The following is an 18,840-nucleotide window of genomic DNA, read 5'->3' on the forward strand; positions in this document are numbered from 1 at the left end:
CCCCTTTCCTGTCAATCATTTACCGAACACCAGTGCGACAGAAAAGCGCCGCAGACGCTATAGCAAAACAGCTAAGTTTTTAGTAAAATAACTAAGCGCATGCGCTCTGCGTACCATGCGCATGCGCAGTTAGCGGCTATTCGCAGTATAGCGAAAATCGGCAACGAGCGAACAACTTGGAATGACCCCCAAGGTTAAAGTTCAAACACGAATGACATCGAATGTGTGAATTTGCAACTTTTTGAATTTTGTACGCCTCATTTACTATGCTGTCGTATTCTGCATTTTAGTTTTTTCCGATGTCATTCGTATTTTCGGCCAGTGTTTTACGGGAGTGAATAGTAAAACACTGTTGAAATTAACACAATGAACCTCGGCCGGATCTGTGAGATCCGTGCAGGGCTTCATTGTGCACCTTTAAAAAAAAAATGAAAGTATTAAAAATCAAGAAAAAATTTGCGTGGGGTCACCCCTTCTAAGCATAACCAGCCTCGGGCTCTTTGAGCCGGTCCTGGTTGTAAAAATATGGGGGAAAAATTGACAGGGGTTCCCCCATATTTTAACAACCAGCACCGGGCTCTGCACCTGGTCCTGGTGCAAAAAATACGGGGAACAAAAAGCGTAGGGGTCCCCCGTATTTTTTGAACCAGCACCGGGCTCCACTAGTCAGAGAGATAATGCCACAGCCGGGGGACACTTTTATCTTAGTCCCTGCGGCCCTGGCATTAAATCACTAACTAGTCACCCCTGGCCGGGGTACCCTGGAGGAGTGGGAACCCCTTAAATCAAGGCCCCCCCCCCCTCCAGCCACCCAAGGGCCAGGGGTGAAGCCCGAGGCTGCCCCCCCCCCCCCATCCAAGCGCGGCTGATAGCCTTTTGTGTAAAAATAAGAATATTGTTTTTTGTAGCAGTACTACAAGTCCCAGCAAGCCTCCCCCGCAAGCTGGTACTTGGAGAACCACAAGTACCAGCATGCGGTGGAAAAACGGGCCCGCTGGTACCTGTAGTTCTACTACAAAAAAATACCCCCAAAAAAACAGAACACACACACCGTGACAGTAAAACTTTATTACATACATGCACACCTACATACATACACACATACTTACCTATGTTCACACGAGGCTCGGTCCACTTCTCCACGTAGAATCCACGGGGTACCTGTAAATAAAATTATACTCACACAATCCAGTGTAGCTCCGTCCTCTTTGTAATCCAAGTACTTGGTAAAAAAACAAACCGAAAAACCCGATCCACGCACTGAAAGGGGTCCGATGTTTACACATGGGACCCCTTTCCCCGACTGGCGGGACCCCCCGTGACTCCTGTCAAAGAGGGTCCCTTCAGCCAATCAAGGAGCGCCATGTCACGGCACTCTCCTGATTGACTGTGCGCTCCTGAGCTGTCAGTCAGGCTGCGCACTGAAGATACAATGTAGCGCATAGGCGCTTCATTGTATCCAATGCTGGGAACTTTGCGGTCAGCGGTTGACCGCGAGTAACCTCAACCGCTGACCGCAAAGTTCCCACCATTGGATACAATGGAGCACCTATGCGCTACATTGTATCTTCAGTGCGCAGCCTGACTGACAGCTCAGGAGGGCATAGCCAATCAGGAGAAGGCCATGACGTGGCGCTCCCTGATTGGCTGAAGGGACCCTCTTTGATAGGAGTCACGGGGGTCCCGCCAGTCGGGGAAAGGGGTCCCATGTGTAAACATGGGAGCCATTTCAGTGCTTGGATCGGGTTTTTCAGTTTGTTTTTTTGCCAAGTACGTGGATTACAAAGAGGACGGAGCTACACTGGATTGTGTGAGTATAATTTTATTTACAGGTACCCCGTGGATTCTACGTGGAGAAGTGGACCGAGCCTCGTGTGAACATAGGTAAGTATGTGTGTATGTAGGTGTGCATGTATGAAATAAAGTTTTACTGTCACGGTGTGTGTGTTCTGTTTTTTTTGGGGGTATTTTTTTTGTAGTAGAACTTTAGGTACCAGCGGGCCTGTTTTTCCACCGCATGCTGGTACTTGTGGTTCTCCAAGTACCAGCTTGCGGGGGAGGCTTGCTGGGACTTGTAGTACTGCTACAAAAAACAATATTCTTATTTTTACACAAAAGGCTATCAGCCTCCCATCCGCCGCCCTTGGATGGGGGGGGGGACAGCCTCGGGCTTCACCCCTGGCCCTTGGGTGGCTGGAGGGGGGACCCCTTGATTTAAGAGGTTCCCAGTACTCCAGGGTACCCCGGCCAGGGGTGACTAGTTAGTGATTTAATGCCAGGGCCGCAGGGACCAAGATAAAAGTGTCCCCCGGCTGTGGCATTATCTCTCTGACTAGTGGAGCCCGGTGCTGGTTCAAAAAATACGGGGGACCCCTATACTTTTTGTCCCCCGTATTTTTTGCACCAGCACCAGGACCAGGCACAGAGCCCGGTGCTGGTTGTTAAAATATGGGGGAACCCCTGTCAATTTCCCCCCCATATTTTTACAACCAAGACCGGCTCAAAGAGCCCGAGGCTGGTTATGCTTATGAGCGGGGACCCCACGCAAAAAAAAATTCTGATTTTTAACCCTTTCACACCCCTTCTCACTGATAAACATGCGCGGATCTCACGGATCCGTGCATGCCTATCAGAACACGGTAAAAAAAAGCAGGTCTATTTTAAAACTGCTTTTTTTTACGATTTGTATTTTTTCACGGCAGTGTTTGGCTATTGCCGGCAGTGTTTGTGAATTAGAATTTTTAGTAAATGACCGAGTTGTATAAAATAACAGGCGCATTTGACCGATGGTGTATTCATTCGATTTTTTTTTCTTTGACTTCCAAAAAAATACGAATTCCCTCATCACTGCCGAGATTTTAGTTTAGTAAATTCCCGAGATGACACTTTGATTAAAAAACACCAAATCGGTCAAAATCGGGACCTTAGTAAATATACCCCCCTGTGTCTAAAGCTGCCCATACACCTAAAGATTTATCTTCCAATCTGGCTGGTTGGAATGAAAATCTGGTAATGGATGGGAGCAAATGACATGAATGGGAGCAAATGACAGTTGACCATTTCAAATGGTCAACTGTCATTTGCTCCCATCCATTACCAGATTTTCGTTCCAACCAGCCAGATTGGAAGATAAATCTTTAGGTGTATGGACCCCTGTGTTGTCATTCCCTACTTTGGCCCCAGTGTGAGCCATGTCGCATTCCTTCCCCCCTGTAAGAGCCATGTACCCCCTTTCCCTGGTCCCTGTGTGAGCCATGCCCCCATTGTCCTGTGTAAGTTATATCACCCCTTGCCCCTGTGTGAACCAAGTCCCCCTTCCACCTGTGTGATCCATGCCCCTTTTCCCCTGTGTGAGTGATATCACCCCTCTCCCTTTTTTGGGTCATATTGATATCCCAACTGCCACCTCCACAGACAGGCCGGCTCCTCAGTGAAAGTACAGCCAACTACCAGGGTTGCAGTCAGATGTCACATGACGTCTGCAACCACGCACAGCACAGCCGATTAAGGGGGTCATTCCGAGTTGATCGCTAGCTGCAGTTGTTCGCAGCGCAGCGATCAGACTAAAAATTGGCATTTCTGCGCATGCGTATGGACTGCAATGCGCACGCGCGACGTACGGGTACAAAGGCTTTTGTGGTTTTACACATGTTCTAGCAACGTTTTCATTCACACTAGCGGCCGCAAGAAGATTGACAGGAAGGGGGCATTTCTGGGTGTCAACTGACCGTTTTCAGGGAGTGCTTAGAAAAACGCAGGCGTGCCAGGGAAAACGCAGTCGTGGCTGGCCGAACGCTGGGCGGGTGTGTGACGTCAAAAGCCAACCCACCAACGTTAGAATCAATGCACACTTGCGTTAAGAGTAACTACAGGGCTGGTCTTGTTTTGCACAAAATGTTTTTGCAGGAGCTCTGCTGCACAGGCGTTCGCAGTTCTGCAAAGCGAAAATACATTCCCCGTTGGGCGGCGACAATGCGTTTGCACGGCTGCTAAAAACTGCTAGAGAGCGATCAACTCGGAATTACATCCTAAGGCCCTAATTCAGATCTGATCGATGGGTAGCGATCTTTGATGTCCTGCGTTCAGATAGTCGCTGCCAACAGGGGGGGTGTATTTTCGCTTTGCAAGTGTGCGATCGCATGTGTATCAGAGCTGCACAAACTGATTTTGTGCAGTCTCTGCGCAGCCCAGGACTTACTAAGCCACTGCGATCGCATCAGGCTGTTCGGGCCTGGATTTGACGTCAGACACCCTCCCTGAAAATGCTTGATCCCGCCTGCGTTTTCCCGGACACTCCCTGAAAACAGTCAGTTGCCACTATAGGCGCGCGCAGCTTATTTTATTAGGGGGTGCACCGCCTTTTGGCCGTGTCTAGCACTATTTTACATGCAGTAAAATGACATGGCTTAATCTAATTTCTCCCTAGTTCCTAATAATATAGGTAAATATAATACACCCCAGAGAAATAAAACATAATGGTGCGACCACCGGCCGGCACTGACTGTCCACTACAGCATATCCCTGAAATCTAGCTGCCGCTGCACCCTATTGCTGCCTACACTTCCCCAACCTATCCCTGACCCAGTGGTAGAACTTGAGAGTGGTGGGTCTAGGTGCATATGTATACTCCCCCCCCCCCCCACACACACACACACACACACACACAGACACCCCACCCCTTTAACCCTTTATTTTCAGTGGGCCACTCTGAAAAGTATGGGTGATTTAGTTGGGACGAACATTTGAGTTTTAATATAACACAAGTAAGGTTTACATTTTATTCATGTGCCGTCAGAGCCACATTTGCCTCTTTTTATGCCATCAGACTCTTTATATATGCAGGACACCAAAATTTGTCACACATGTCCCCATGCTCACCAGCTATTGACAGCAGTGCCCCTTATTCACATTACACCACACCACACAGTATGAATCGAAAGTCACAATATCCAACACAGTATGAGCCAAATTCACATTACGCCACACGGTATGAGCCAAAATTGACATTATATCGCATAGTATGAGCCAAAATTCGGTATGAGCCAAACAGTATGAGCCTTGCATCCCCCATGCGTCTCTCAGCCACACCATAATCTCCTCTCTACGTTGCCTCTTAGCCATACCATCTCGCGCCTGCATCTCGCAGCCACATCATCATCTCCTTCAGTGATCATCTCTCAGCCACATAATCATCTCACGATTGTGTCTCTCTGCCAAACCATCATGTATCTCCTGGGTCTCTTACTATCCCCATACATTCAGTGGGGGAGCCTCCCCCCACTTCATTTTGTGCCCCCTCCTTCATTTTATGTCTCTCTGTGTCATCGTCCCCCTTTCATTCTGTTTCTATGCCCCCCTTCTGTCTATGTTACTCTGCCCCTCCACTCCTTAATTCTATGTCTCTCTGTCGACTCTCCCCGTCCCCCCTTCTATGGCTCTGTGTGTATGTGTCCATTTCTATATCCCTGTGTCCTGCCAGCCACCCTCACCTTCTGGGAGCCAGAGGCCAGTTGACAGTGACACCAGGCAGCAGCATTGGTGTCGCGGTCGTACTCCCGACAGCAGCCCCAACAAAGTGGAAGCTGCTCTGCTGTAGTTAAGTCATGCCACCATGTCCGAACACCACGGGCCTTCATCAGCGCAATGGTGGGTGGGTGGTGCGGTGCCAGGGTGGCGGATGGTGCGGGCACGATGCCATTGCCGGAAAGCCACTGAGGTTTGGGGACATTTGGAATTACCCAATCCGCCCCTGTGCACCGCACTAACATGGTCAAACTGAAAGTAAACTTCAGCTCCAGGTTCCGGCAGCAAGGGCTGCTGGGAGCTGTAGTTTGTATTCAGCTTGATCACTGTGTTGGCTCCTTCTCAATTCAGACATGTCGCGGGGTCGCGGCTCCTACTCAATACAGGCATCTCGCCGGGATCTAAGCCTCTGCTTTTGCAGCTTAGCAGGGTAAATTCGCTAATGGTGAGGGGGTTGCCGGACATCCCCCGTGCGCACGCCTATGGTTGCCACCCACAAACGCCCTCTTCCTGTCAATCTCCTTGCGAACGCCCGTGCAAATGGATCCTTCGCACCATCCCGTTGCTGACCAGCGATCCCCGTTGCAGCCGTCCATCGCACCTGCGCATTGCGGTGCATACGCATGCAGAGTTCGGATCTGATCGCCCGCTGTGCGAAAATCGCACAACAGCAATCAGATCTGAATTACCCCCTAAGCACAGAGTCTAGGTCACAGATGGGGAGCACCGCTCTGATGTTGATCGGCACTCTGCATCCACTCAGTAGCTCTTCTGTTGAAGCAGGAAGGCCATGGTCAGAGGCTGGCTGGCAACTTTTATCCCGGGGGGCTAATGCAAGGAAGTGGCCCTGGCTTTTCCTGTATATATTTATTGTTTATGTGCCCCGTATCCCCTTTCCCATATACATGTATGTACCCGAAGCATTCACACACCTCTTACATACATATTGTTTATCACCCCTCCCCCCTTATATACTTTATACCTATCACCCCCATTATATGATCTAGGAATAGGACTGGAAAGCACAGTGTCAATCTTTGCAGACGACACGAAACTGTGTAAGGTAATTAACTCAGAAACCGATGTGGAGTCTCTACAGAATGACTTGGTTAAACTGGAATGCTGGGCGTCTAAATGGAAAATGAGGTTCAACATAGAAAGATGCAAAATTATGCATTTTGGGACAAAAAACACACTTGCATCCTACACTCTAGATGGAGAAAATCTAGGGGTAACTATGTTGGAAAAAGATTTGGGGGTGCTCATAGATAATAGGCTTAGTAACAGAACACAATGCCAAACTGCAGCAAAAAAGGCAAGTAAAGTGCTTGCGTGCATTAAACGGGGCATGGAGACCAAGGATGAGGATGTAATCCTGCCGTTGTACAAATCATTGGTACGCCCACACCTGGAATATTGCGTTCAGTTCTGGGCCCCATATTACAAAAAAGATATCGGGGAACTAGAAGGAGTTCAAAGACGAGCTACTAAATTGATTAAAGGGTTAGAGACACTGGAATATGAGGAGAGGCTTACTAAATTAAATATGTATTCACTAGAAAAGAGGAGATTAAGAGGAGACATTATTAATATCTTCAAATGTGTAAAAGGGCATTACATGGAGCTAGCAACGGATTTGTTTATTAAAAGAACTCTGTAAAGGACACGTGGGCACTCACTGAGGCTAGAAGAGAGAAAATTCTGTACGCAACGTAGTAAAGGGTTCTTCTCCGTAAGGGGAATAAAGATTTGGAACTCACTGCCGGAGGAAGTAGTAATGGTAGACTCTGTAAATGCATTTAAAAATGGATTGGACAAATTTCTAACAGGAAAACGTATCAAGGGCTTTAGCATTTAGCATATTGACATTAAAATTATCTGGGAGTGGTAGGAATCATTGCTGTAAATCAGTACTAAACCATTACTTCAGCATGCACAGTATAATATGAACAGATTAATGCAGAATACAGGTTGAATCCGATGGGCATTTTGCCTCTTTTTAACCTCACTGACTATGTAACTATGTAACTTATATACATAATGCCTATCACCTATACTTTATGCCCATCCCCTCCACTAATATACCTAAAGATCACCATGCCATGCATTTTTACCCTTTTTGCTGATTTTGGCTGTTCCTCCCAGAATGAGGGGTTCCGTGGCAGGCAGCAGCTCTCCTCTCTTCATGATGGAGCAGGAAATGGCGCTAGCTGAGTTCAAGCACTTGAAAGGGAGCCGGGCGGTACAGCACGGACCAGTGTGCTGCTACCATTTCTTGGCAGCGGGCTGGGGGCGGTGTGTCTGAGAGGGGCTGCGGAACCCAGGCAGTCTGGCTACAGCTGCTGATGGCATGTGAAAGGAAGAGGAGACTTTCCCTTGCTGCCGTCGCAGATGACCCAAATGCTGTAAAGTGTACCAGCCGGGGGGAAGAGGTCACCCTGCCCAAACCGCCACTGCGACGGTATATAGGGAGTCAGTGCAGGAGCCAGGTGCCCCCTTCAGGGCTGGAGCCTGGCGGCAAATGACTCTGTTGCCTCTGGCAGTTCCACTCCTGATCATGTGACATGTTTAAACAAAGCAGCTTGAATATCCAAACGAAAGAAAAGGTTTATTAGCAAATTTCTTATAGTTTGCAACGGGTGTGGTATGTTAGGTGGATTAAACATAGGTCGACAGTGTCTAGGTCAACCACTATTGGTCGACAGTAAGTAGGTCAACATGGTTTCTAGGTCGACAGGGACTCTAGGTCGACATGACAAAAGGTCAACATGCATTTTTTAAAACTTTTTTTGGTGTCGTTTTCTCCTACAGTGATCGGGAACCCCAATTAGTGCACCGTGTCATCTCGCATTGTTTGCCTCGCTCGCCATGCTTCGGGCAGGTTACCGTTTCCAATTGTAGTCCACGTGGATTGTAAAGTATGAAAAAGTAAAAAAAAAATATTTAAAAAACAACAACTCATGTTGACCTTTTGTCATGTCAACCTAGAACATGTCGACCTAGAGTCCCTGTCGACCTGGAAACCATGTCGACCTACTTACTGTCAACCTAAAGACCGGATCCGTTTGCAACAGTGATTTATGTTAAACCCACCTCATTCTTTCATGGCATTACTGCTGTAAGGATTTAATTTCCCTGCTTATAAGTCAAATCCAGTCATGTAAACGATTCTTCTCAACTTTGCTTCTCAACAAGTATGGTTTAAGAATTTCAGTATTGCGATGAGGTGAATTTGTCTGTCTGACTGTGTCACTTATCATACCAACTTGTCCCTGAGAGAGATGTGATGAAAACATGATGTTAGGTCTTGTTTACAAGTTTCATTTTTATATTTTTGAACCTTTGTGTTCTGGGTGAAGGACAGAAAACCCTGCAGTCACAATGAAGCTGGCTTGGGGTACCTCTTGTTCTATGCATGCCCTTTTTTACATGAGCAACAATTGAAAACAGACTGTGGACCAAAGAAGGAAGAAATGGGAACAAGCTGTGGTATTCTTTCTGAGAAATGAGCCCTTATTGTTCCAAACCGTAGCATAATATTGTAGCAGATTTAGAAGGACAACTGCCATGTTCCTCGGTGTGCCAGTGGCTGTCATTACTGGTTGGCAATAACAGGAAGACAATGTATATAATATATATATTATATCTGTGTGTGTTTATTTTTTTTTACAGTTTTTAAATCTCTAGACATGTCCCGTTCCGTGTCTGTCACCGCTGCTGGCCAGTGTCGCCTCTCACCTCTCATACAGGTCATACTAGACTGCAGCCATTTATATGACTACACTGTGAAACTACTCTTCAAGCTGCACTCTTGTAAGTATTCTGAGCACATTGAATTATTCACTCAACATGCAATGTGTGTCTGTGGTAGCACACAGTAGACATTATGGGGGTTATTCAGGTCGCATCGTTAATCAATGCGGCCGCAATAACCCCGCCAGCGGAACTACGCAGTTCCCGTCCTGCGCGTGCAGTTAATGCAATTAGGTCACAATAACTGCGAACGCCTCTGCCTGATTGACAGGCAGAGATGTTCGCGGTAGTCCCCCGAAGCATTTACGGGGTGGCGTCCGGGAAACAAGGGCGCGTCCGCAGCATTTTTGGGGCAGCTACGTGTCATCACACGCAGCCGCTCCGATCCAAAAATGTAGACTGGACGCATCCACAGGTTCTGCGACCACGCTATAATTGCGGCACGATCGCAATTACAGCGTGATCGCAGTGGGTGGATGGCTGGTTGCATGCTGGCTGGCCTTGCCCTGCGAAGGGGCTGCTCCAGCATGCAAAAATAAGAATTGCAGATTCTGCTAAAAAGCAGAATCTGCAATCCCCACTGAATAGGGTCCTAAGTACAGTACTCTATAATAGAAAACATTTCAAACAAGTTGTTATTAATAGCAGTATTAGTATAAAGGTCCTTTTCCAATATATGACTGTAAGTGTGCTGGATAGATAACCACAGAGAGAGTGATGTGAAGTTGCCATAGAATTTCACAGACCATCAGAACACACAGAAGCTTCAGGATGTTGCATAAACCTTGCATCCTCTTTTGCATATTTATATGTTATAATTCTCATAAATGCCCGGTGGTGGTTTTTGGTTTTTAGCAAAGGAGCTTGCTTAACAAAATTATATTTGAGGAGACATCTATTAGTAATGGGAGTTCCTTTTTTTAGAAGGATGCAGTCATTTAAAGTAAAAAAAAAACATTTTATTTATGAACAAATGTCTGCCTTTCCTTTGTATGAGACCTCTGCGAACACAAAATAGAGAAAATTGCACTCTGTTAACCAGCAGAACTGTTGGGGTGCCATGGAAGGGATCCTCAGTAAAACTAACAACCCTCCAATGAGCAGTATTTTAAACTTTTCCAGGTAATAACACTAAAACATCAGCTACAGACTCCAATGAATTATGTTCTTCAAGCTGGGGAGGGTGAAGGATTTATTAGCAGAACAAAAAATTTCTGAGTTCGGAAATCGTCCCTTGCCATGTGCTAAAATAAAATGTAAAAAGGTGTGAAAATGAATAGTGATCTAGGGCAATATGTAATAGCCTGCAAGGTGCAGGCTGTTTAGGAATTTTTCCGATTCTGCCCGTATTTTTAAAGCGGCAGTCATTTACATGGCAAAGTCAAGTCGGTTTTGCCTTGTAAATGAGTGCCGCTTTAAAAATATGGGCAGACCCACAGAAATTCCCGAACAACCTGCTCCTTGCAGGCTATTACATATTGCCCCTAGTTTCAGAGGATCTTCAGCAGGTTTAGTAATAAAAAAGAGCTTAGCGGAGTTGTAGCAAACCTTTCAGAGAGATGCAGAAGTGGAGAAGTTGCCCATAGCAACCAATCAGCTTTTGTCATTTCCTAGACTGTGCTAGATAAATGACAGCTGGAAGCTGATTGGTTAATATGGCAACTTCTCCACTTTATCTCTCTCCAAGGTTCAAAACATATACCCTCTTATCCTGTTTCTCTGGAGAATGCTGCATGTTGAACAGAGCACCTCATACAAAGGAAAATGAACCCCACCGACCTCCTTGTCAATTTGTAACTCAGCCAAGTCTGAATGATCTGTAGAGATATATTGATCTTGAGGAAGGCTGACAGGAAAACCTCAATGCAAAAATGTATCAATTTCGTTTCAGTACTTGGCAAGTCCCTTCCGGTAAATGTCAGCCATACCTCATTGTGATCAATATTTTTTTTTTTTTTATGAGCAACGCATTATCTGCTAGTTGATTGCTGTGCAATGCGACCACAGGCAGTGCAGGGGTTAAACTGCTGTGCCTGTTTTTTTTCCACACACTGCAGTCTGGTTCTATTGTGTGAAAACAGAGAAATTCTCAACGTGCCAGTCTAGCACAATAGGGATCATCTTTATGCTGCCAGTTGCTGTTATACAATAAAACTTCCGTCATTTCTGAGGTTCTTCAGTTAATAATTTATTGGAATTTTTAGGTGACAATACCGCTGTTATCAATGTGCTTTGTGAGTCATTATGGATTTCTCTGGAATGCGGTTGGTTCATAGGTCCTGAACTGTTTCACACAGTGGGACATGGTTTGTTAAAAGTTTTCCTGCTTCCTTTTCAGAAGTGGGACAGGAAATGAGTAGTCAGTAGGCGAAATGACACAATATAAGTGATCTAGAACAGTGCACGCCAAAGTACAGTACTGTACGTTTACAAAGTACTGTATTTGTTTTGTACACTTAATTGATGAATATTTTGCATACCTTATTGTTCAGTGAAAAACCACAGGGCAATGGGGGTCATTCCGAGTTGATCGCTCGCTGCCGTTTTCACAGCGCAGCAATCAGGTCTCTACTGCGCATGCGTATGCACTGCAATGCGCATGCGCATCATACAGGTACACAGCGGATCGTTGCTGAGCTATGGATTTAACGAAGAATCGATCGCAAGGAGATTGACAGGAAGAGGGCATTTGTTGGTGGCAACTGACTATTTTCTGGGAGTGTTTGGAAAATACAGGCGTGGCCAGGCGTTTGCAGGGCGGGTGTCTAACGTCAATTCCGGCACCAAAAAGACTGAAGTGATCGCAAGGGCTGAGTAAGTCCAGACCTACTCAGAAAAATGTTTTTGCACTGCTCGGCTGTACAGGCTTTCGCACACTTGCAAAGCGAAAATACACTCCCCCGTGGGTGGCGACTATGCGTTTGCACGGCTGCTAAAAGTAGCTAGCAAGCGATCAACTCGGAATGAGGGCCATTATGCAAAAATTACAGCGAATCAAGTTCTGAAAGTTCCCACACTTCTATTCTAAATGGATAAAAATACACTGTCACACTGGGATCCCTGCAGAAGGTACTTATAATCAGCGATGGGGCTGCAGTGCCGACCACACATATATGCTTAGCACATATAAACATGCATGTTATGCTGTATGTAATATATGTGCTGGCTGGTTATCCCAGGGATCTACAGCACTTGTGGGGGTCATTCCGAGTTGTTCGCTCGTTGCCGATTTTCGCAACGGAGCGATTAAGGCAAAAATGCGCATGCTACGCAGTGCGCATGCGCTAAGTATTTTAGCACAAAACTTAGTAGATTTACTCACGTCCGAACGACGAATTTTCATCGTTGAAGTGATCAGAGTGTGATTGACAGGAAAGGGGTGTTTCCGGGAGGAAACTGTCCGTTTTCAGGGAGTGTGCGGAAAAACGCAGGCGTGTCAGGGAAAAACGCGGGAGTGTCTGGAGAAACGGGGGAGTGGCTGGCCGAACGCAGGGCGTGTTTGCAACGTCAAACCAGGAACGAAACGGGCTGAGCTGATCGCAGTGTAGGAGTAAGTCTCGAGCTACTCAGAAACTGCTAAGAATTTTCTATTCGCAATTCTGCTAATCTTTCGTTTGCTATTCTGCTAAGCTAAGATACACTCCCAGAGGGCGGTGGCCTAGCGTGTGCAATGCTGCTAAAATCTGCTAGCGAGCGAACAACTCGGAATGAGGGCCCGTGTGTATTAAGCCTCCATGCGGCACCCTTGGATAGGGAAGGCCATCAACCATCGATGATTAGAAATCATTGATGGCCTATGACCAATGGCAACTACTTTTACCATCGATGGGGGAGAACCAGATGGTTTCCCACCATTGATGGTGAAGAGCTATCAGATATATATTTTTTTCTCTACAGTGTCAGGGACACGGAGCATAGCCCCGCCCCTGGACACATGTGAAGCCACGCCCCCGGGCTCTGATTGGCCCGCGTCCACCTCAATACTAAAGTAATGGGGACCATCGATGGGCAAAACCATTGATGGTTCCCTTACAGATGGTTGCCCGCCATCGAGGTTATCCACCGATGGTACCATCGATGAAGAACCCACCGATGGCCATTCCTACCCTCGGAACTTAACATTATGCTTTACTCTCCTTCTAAGACTGCCCCCAGACTCCTGTGAAATTAGCCAATGGGAGTCAGGGGGCGGGCTTAGAAGAAGAGTGAAGCCTATTGCTGAGTGTCTGGTGCACACAGGGGGTCATTCAGGTGTGGACATAAAAGCTGCTGATGTGCACATATCGATTGATGTTTTTGCACTGCACATTGGTATAAGCACACGCACAGTAAGTGATCCGCGAGTGTGGTTGCAGCAAAATTTTAGTTGCAAAGTGAGTGACAGGAAGTCAAGGTTTGAGGGAGTGGTCATGTGAACGTAGGTGGGTCATGGCCGTTTGGACGGCATTTTATGGGCGTGCATATATTGTTTCCCGGAAGAGCAGCTCAGCCTGCGCGTCTTCAGTGGTACTCAGGCTCTGTGAGGCAACCCGATGTGTGACAATGTTATTGATGTTTCCGCAATCATGCGGCGCCGTACGCAAAGATGCAATCGCAGTGGGTGTCCTTTTGCATGGGTTACCTTCTGCCCATATTAGCATATAATCACAATTGCATACAGCAAATCATTGCAACAGGAGTAGGAAGAAGACTCCCTGAAGAAGACCCCAGCGGGTTGATGCGCGTAGGAGATTGTTTAACACAGATAAAGATCACAAAATTTCACAACAAGCTTATAACCAGCTCCAGTTTTACTTATTCGGGCCCCACCAAGAACACCGGTGTAGAAGGACAGTGTTTAATGGAGCCGCGACCAGGAATTCGAACGTGGAAGCCTCCAGCGGGTAGCGGCGGTCGGAGCAAAAAGGAGGAGAGGACAAGCAGGCAGACAGACGTGGGGACATAGCAGCGAGGAACTGGTAAGACTATGTAAGGGAAGGGGTTGGTCACGGCAGACAGCCCTATTCAGGGCTCGAAGTTGGCGTTAAATCTCCCCCGAACCCGAGACTGCACTGACTCCTGGGAATTTGGGGGTCAGGAGGGTGCCTGTACCAAAGCGTCCCCCTGACCAGTCTGAACACCGGTAGAGACAGCGTGTCCGGAGTCCGACTGTCTATCCTTGCTGCTGTATTTCCCCCAACCTAGAACCTGCATAGGGGTACCCCATACACGACGTGGGACCTTAATCACTTCTCCAACCATCTTCCGCCACAAACACATACAAAATTATCGGGACTGTGACTTTCTCTCCCTTTGGAATATTTCTGGAGCTAACATAACTTTGATCTAAAATAGAGAGGTGGGACGCCACCCTCTAGTGGACTAAAAGACACCTGTCTAGCATCCAGGCAATATGGTGTTCATTTTCACAATTTAATTATTTCTTCCCCATCCTTCCTTCCCCCCATTCTCCCACTTATGCATTTATCCCCCTTTATTCTTCCTTCTTTTATTAGTGTACTAAGCACCTATCAGGGTACTTAGTCTGCGACCCAGCCAAACTTGCAATTAGCAATAAGGGCACTGTGTGGCTGGCTCCAAAATACTCTGTGTCTCCCTAGCAGGGCTCTGTGTGGGTTACTTGTGCTTAACCTTTTCCTGTGGGGGGGGGGGGGGGTGTGATTTCATATTTACAATGTCAAAGGAGTGTGTTTCATGCACGGCAGAGTGTTTTCCTTCCCCAGGGGGATCACTACAGTATACTTAGGAAAGTACACATTCTCAGGCTAGTGGGTGTGGTTGGATACACTGAAAGGGATGATCTAGAATATTTCTAACAAATTATCCCAGAATGAGAAAGAGACGCAATACTTAAGACAGTCTGTGGATGACCTGATGAATAGAGATTCAGGCAACACACCAGCGCCTCATACCCCTTTCATTTATCCACACTGGCACAAATCCTGCAGGCTGACACTGATGACGACGTGTCAAACGCAGGAAAGGGTTAGGTGGACTCAGTGTGTGTGGGGGGGGGGGGGGTGCAGCTCTGTCACAGAGGGTACAGGCTCTGATAGAAGCTATTTGAGATGTTCTGCAAATTCCTGATAAGGTGACAGAGGAGGAGGTATGTTATTTTAATGTAATAAAGAAACCCTCTGCTACTTTTCCTGCATCAACAGAGTTGAATTCTCTGTTTGAAGAAACCTGGGTTAATCCTGATAAAAAGTTCAAGATCCCTAAGAGATTACTTACATTCTTCCCCTTTCCTCAGGATGATAGAAAAAGATGGGAAAACCCACCGATTGTTGACGCATCGGTATCTAGGTTGTCACGTAAGATAGTCTTACCTGTCCCTGGGGCAGCCTCCTTAAAGGACAGGCTTAATCAGGCTTACCAGCTTCTCAAGAAGCAAGTATGACTTTACAGGAAGCAATTCAAAAATTGGTACAGACTCAGGTCATTGTTCCAGTTCCACTTCAGCTGCAAAACCAGGGTTATTATTCCAACCTGTTTGTGGTACCGAAACCGGACGGTTCGGTAAGGCCCATTTTAAATCTGAAGTCGTTGAACCCGTACTTATGGGTGTTCAAGTTCAAAATGGAGTCTCTGAGAGCGATGATCTCAGGTCTGGAGGAGGGGGAATTATTGGTGTCTCTGAATATCAAGGATGCATACCATTTATATTCCGATTTGGCCACCTCATCAAGCTATCTAAGGTTTGTATTATAGGACTGTCACTACCAGTTGCAGGCCCTGCCATTTGGCCTCTCTACGGCACCGATGGTGTTCACCAAGGTAATGGCAGAGATGATGTTTCTCCTCCGCAAACAAGAAGTGAACATAATACCGTACCTGGACGATTTGCTGATAAAAGCACAATCCAGGGAGAGATTGTTGGACAACATTGCCCTCTCAACCCGACTACTCCAGGATCACGGGTGGATTTTGAACCTACCAAAATCTCATCTGGAACCAACACAGAGGCTTCCGTTCCTTGGGATGATACTGGATACGGAGGCACAGAAGGTATTCCTTCCTTTAGACAAGACATTGGTAATCCAGTCGATGGTATGGGATGTTCTAAAACCAACCCGGATATCGGTGCATCTATGCATTCGCCTCCTGGGGAAGATGGTAGCCTGTTAAGAGGCACTGCAGTACGGAAGGTTTCACGCAAGGCCCTTCCAGCTGGATCTGTTGGACAAATGGTCTGGATCACATCTTCACATGCACCAGAGGATCTGTCTGTCACCAAAAGCCAGGGTTTCTCTTCTGTGGTGGCTTCAGACTTCTCACCTGACTGAGGGCCGAAGGTTCAGGATTCAAAATTGGATTCTGCTGACCACAGACGCAAGCCTCAGAGGTTGGAGAGTAGTCACCCAGGGGGAACAGTTCCAAGGAAAATGGTCAAGTCAGGAAACCATCCTTCCAATCAACATTCTGGAACTAAGAGCCATATAAAATGCCCTTCTACAGGCGTCACATCTACTTCAAGATCACGTCATTCAGGTTCAGTTGGACAATGTGAAGGCGGTAACTTACATAAACCGACAGGGAGGAACGAAGAGCAGAGCAGCCATGTCATAGATAACAAGGATTCTCCTCTGGGCAGAAAGACACGCTGTGGCGTTGTCTGTAATCTTCATCCCGGGAGTAGACAACTGGGAAGCAGATTTCCTCAGCAGACACGACCTCCTTCCAGGAGAGTGGGGCCTTCACCCGGAGGTGTTCGGGTGCTTGACACGTCGGTGGGGAATGCCACAGATCGACATGATGGCCTATCGTCTCAACAATAAACTCCAGCTGTATTGTTCCAGAACGAGAGATCCACAAGCAGTGGCGGTGGACGCTCTGGTGTCTCCATGGGTTTACCAGATGGTGTACGTCTTTCCACCACTTCCATTCATCCCAAAAATTCTCAAAAGAATAAAAAGGGAAAAGGTTCAAGCAATTCTTATTGCTCCGGACTGGCCAAGAAGGGCCTGGTACGTGGATCTGCTGGAGATGCTCCTGGAGGACCCATGCCCTCTACCCCTTCGCGACGATCTTCTAAAACAGGGGCCGTTCATCTATCAAGATTTACCACGGCTACGTTTGACGGCATGGAGGTTGAGCATCAAATTCTAGCCCGGAAAGGGATCCCGGATAGGGTTATTGCAACCCTGTTCCAAGCCAGAAAGGGGGTAACGTATAAGCATTACCACCGTATTTGGAAAAAATACATCTCTTGGTGTGAGAACAGGAAATTTCCTGCTGTGGAATTTCAACTGGGACATTTTGTTATGCACACCAGTGCCTGCAGGAAAGTACTGGTGTCAGGACTGTTATGCACTCCAGTGCCTGCAGGAATGTACTGGTGTTTGAACTGTTATGCAAAACAAATGGACTTACAGACAGACTGGGGAATATGACATAACGTACACAGAAGGTGATAGGTTAACAAAATACACACAAAGTGAACAGAGAAGCCCAGAGGCTAAGGAACTGGGTATCTCCCTTGTATTAGAACTGCTCAGATGGGAAAAGCAAGATGTTGTGTTTTAATACGTAGAGAACCCGAAATGCTGTTGCTAAGGGCAACAGCAAAACCCTAAAGGGTTACCAACGGGTGTGGCAGTAAACTCCTTGGTCAGAGATGGAATGATAGACACAAGGAGAGTCTCCACAATCCTAATTCTCACTTGCAGTGCACAGGTTCAGCTTACTGCCACTAAACTGACCCCTGACACCTAGCACAGTGAGACAGGATTAGACAGGCAAGTCTTAGAATACAGCCGCAAACTTGCTAAGTTCACAGAGTAGTAACAGAACCCCAGCAAGCTAAACGACTGACTCCAGTTTTACTGCTAGGTCTGGATTGGCAGAGTGTAATACCAAATCCCCAGGCCTATTTGCAGTAAGCAACAAACAAATACAAAGCTACACAGTACTGGCTAACTTTCAGAAACTGACTAACCAACAAAGATTCAGCAGCATCTGCTTACCCTGAGAAGAGGCCTTATAAAGCAGGTGCTGTCCACGCCCCACTCAGACCTCACAGACTGTGAGCACAAAAACCAGCACCGGATCCCCTGCCATGCACAGAGCCTATAACCACTGCACAGCAAAAGACCCGAACCGGAGTATCAGCTGCGCTCAGGTCACTCCGCTAGCACTTGTCTCCCGGTTGCCATGACGACGTGGCAGCACAGGGCAGGAGACCCTAACAGTACCCCCCCTCTGACGAGGGGTCAAAGAACCCCTACCACCGGGTTTATCGGGGAACTGCGAGAAGAAAGAGCGTATCAGTCTGGGGGCATGAAGATCACAACTGCGCACCCACGACCGCTCCTCCGGGCCATACCCCTTCCAGTGCACCAAAAATGACAGCCGACCCCGAACCACCTTGGAGTCAAGAATCCTTTCAACAACAAACTCCCTCTGGCCACGTATCAGAAGAGGGGAAGGTCTTCCACTGGAAGAAGGATTACTAATCGCCCGTTTTAAAAGGGAACAATGAAAGGTTTTATTGATACCCAAAGAACGGGGCAGATCTAACTGAAATGCCACCGGATTGATAACCCTGGTGATCTTATAAGGGCC

General features: G+C 47.1%; 1 protein-coding gene across 1 annotated transcript in view; it reads left to right on the top strand.

The window, feature by feature from the left end:
- The window catches only part of HIP1 (huntingtin interacting protein 1), a 297,153-nt gene that overhangs the window by 128,311 nt on the left and 150,002 nt on the right, over positions 1–18,840 (top strand). The window contains exon 8 of the mRNA XM_063955990.1: positions 9,196–9,336. Within this exon, the coding sequence (XP_063812060.1) occupies positions 9,196–9,336 (141 nt within the window). The remainder of the gene's footprint in view (positions 1–9,195; positions 9,337–18,840) is intronic.

Source organism: Pseudophryne corroboree, chromosome 2 (genome assembly GCF_028390025.1).
Source record: "Pseudophryne corroboree isolate aPseCor3 chromosome 2, aPseCor3.hap2, whole genome shotgun sequence".
Taxonomy (NCBI): Eukaryota; Metazoa; Chordata; class Amphibia; order Anura; family Myobatrachidae; genus Pseudophryne; species Pseudophryne corroboree.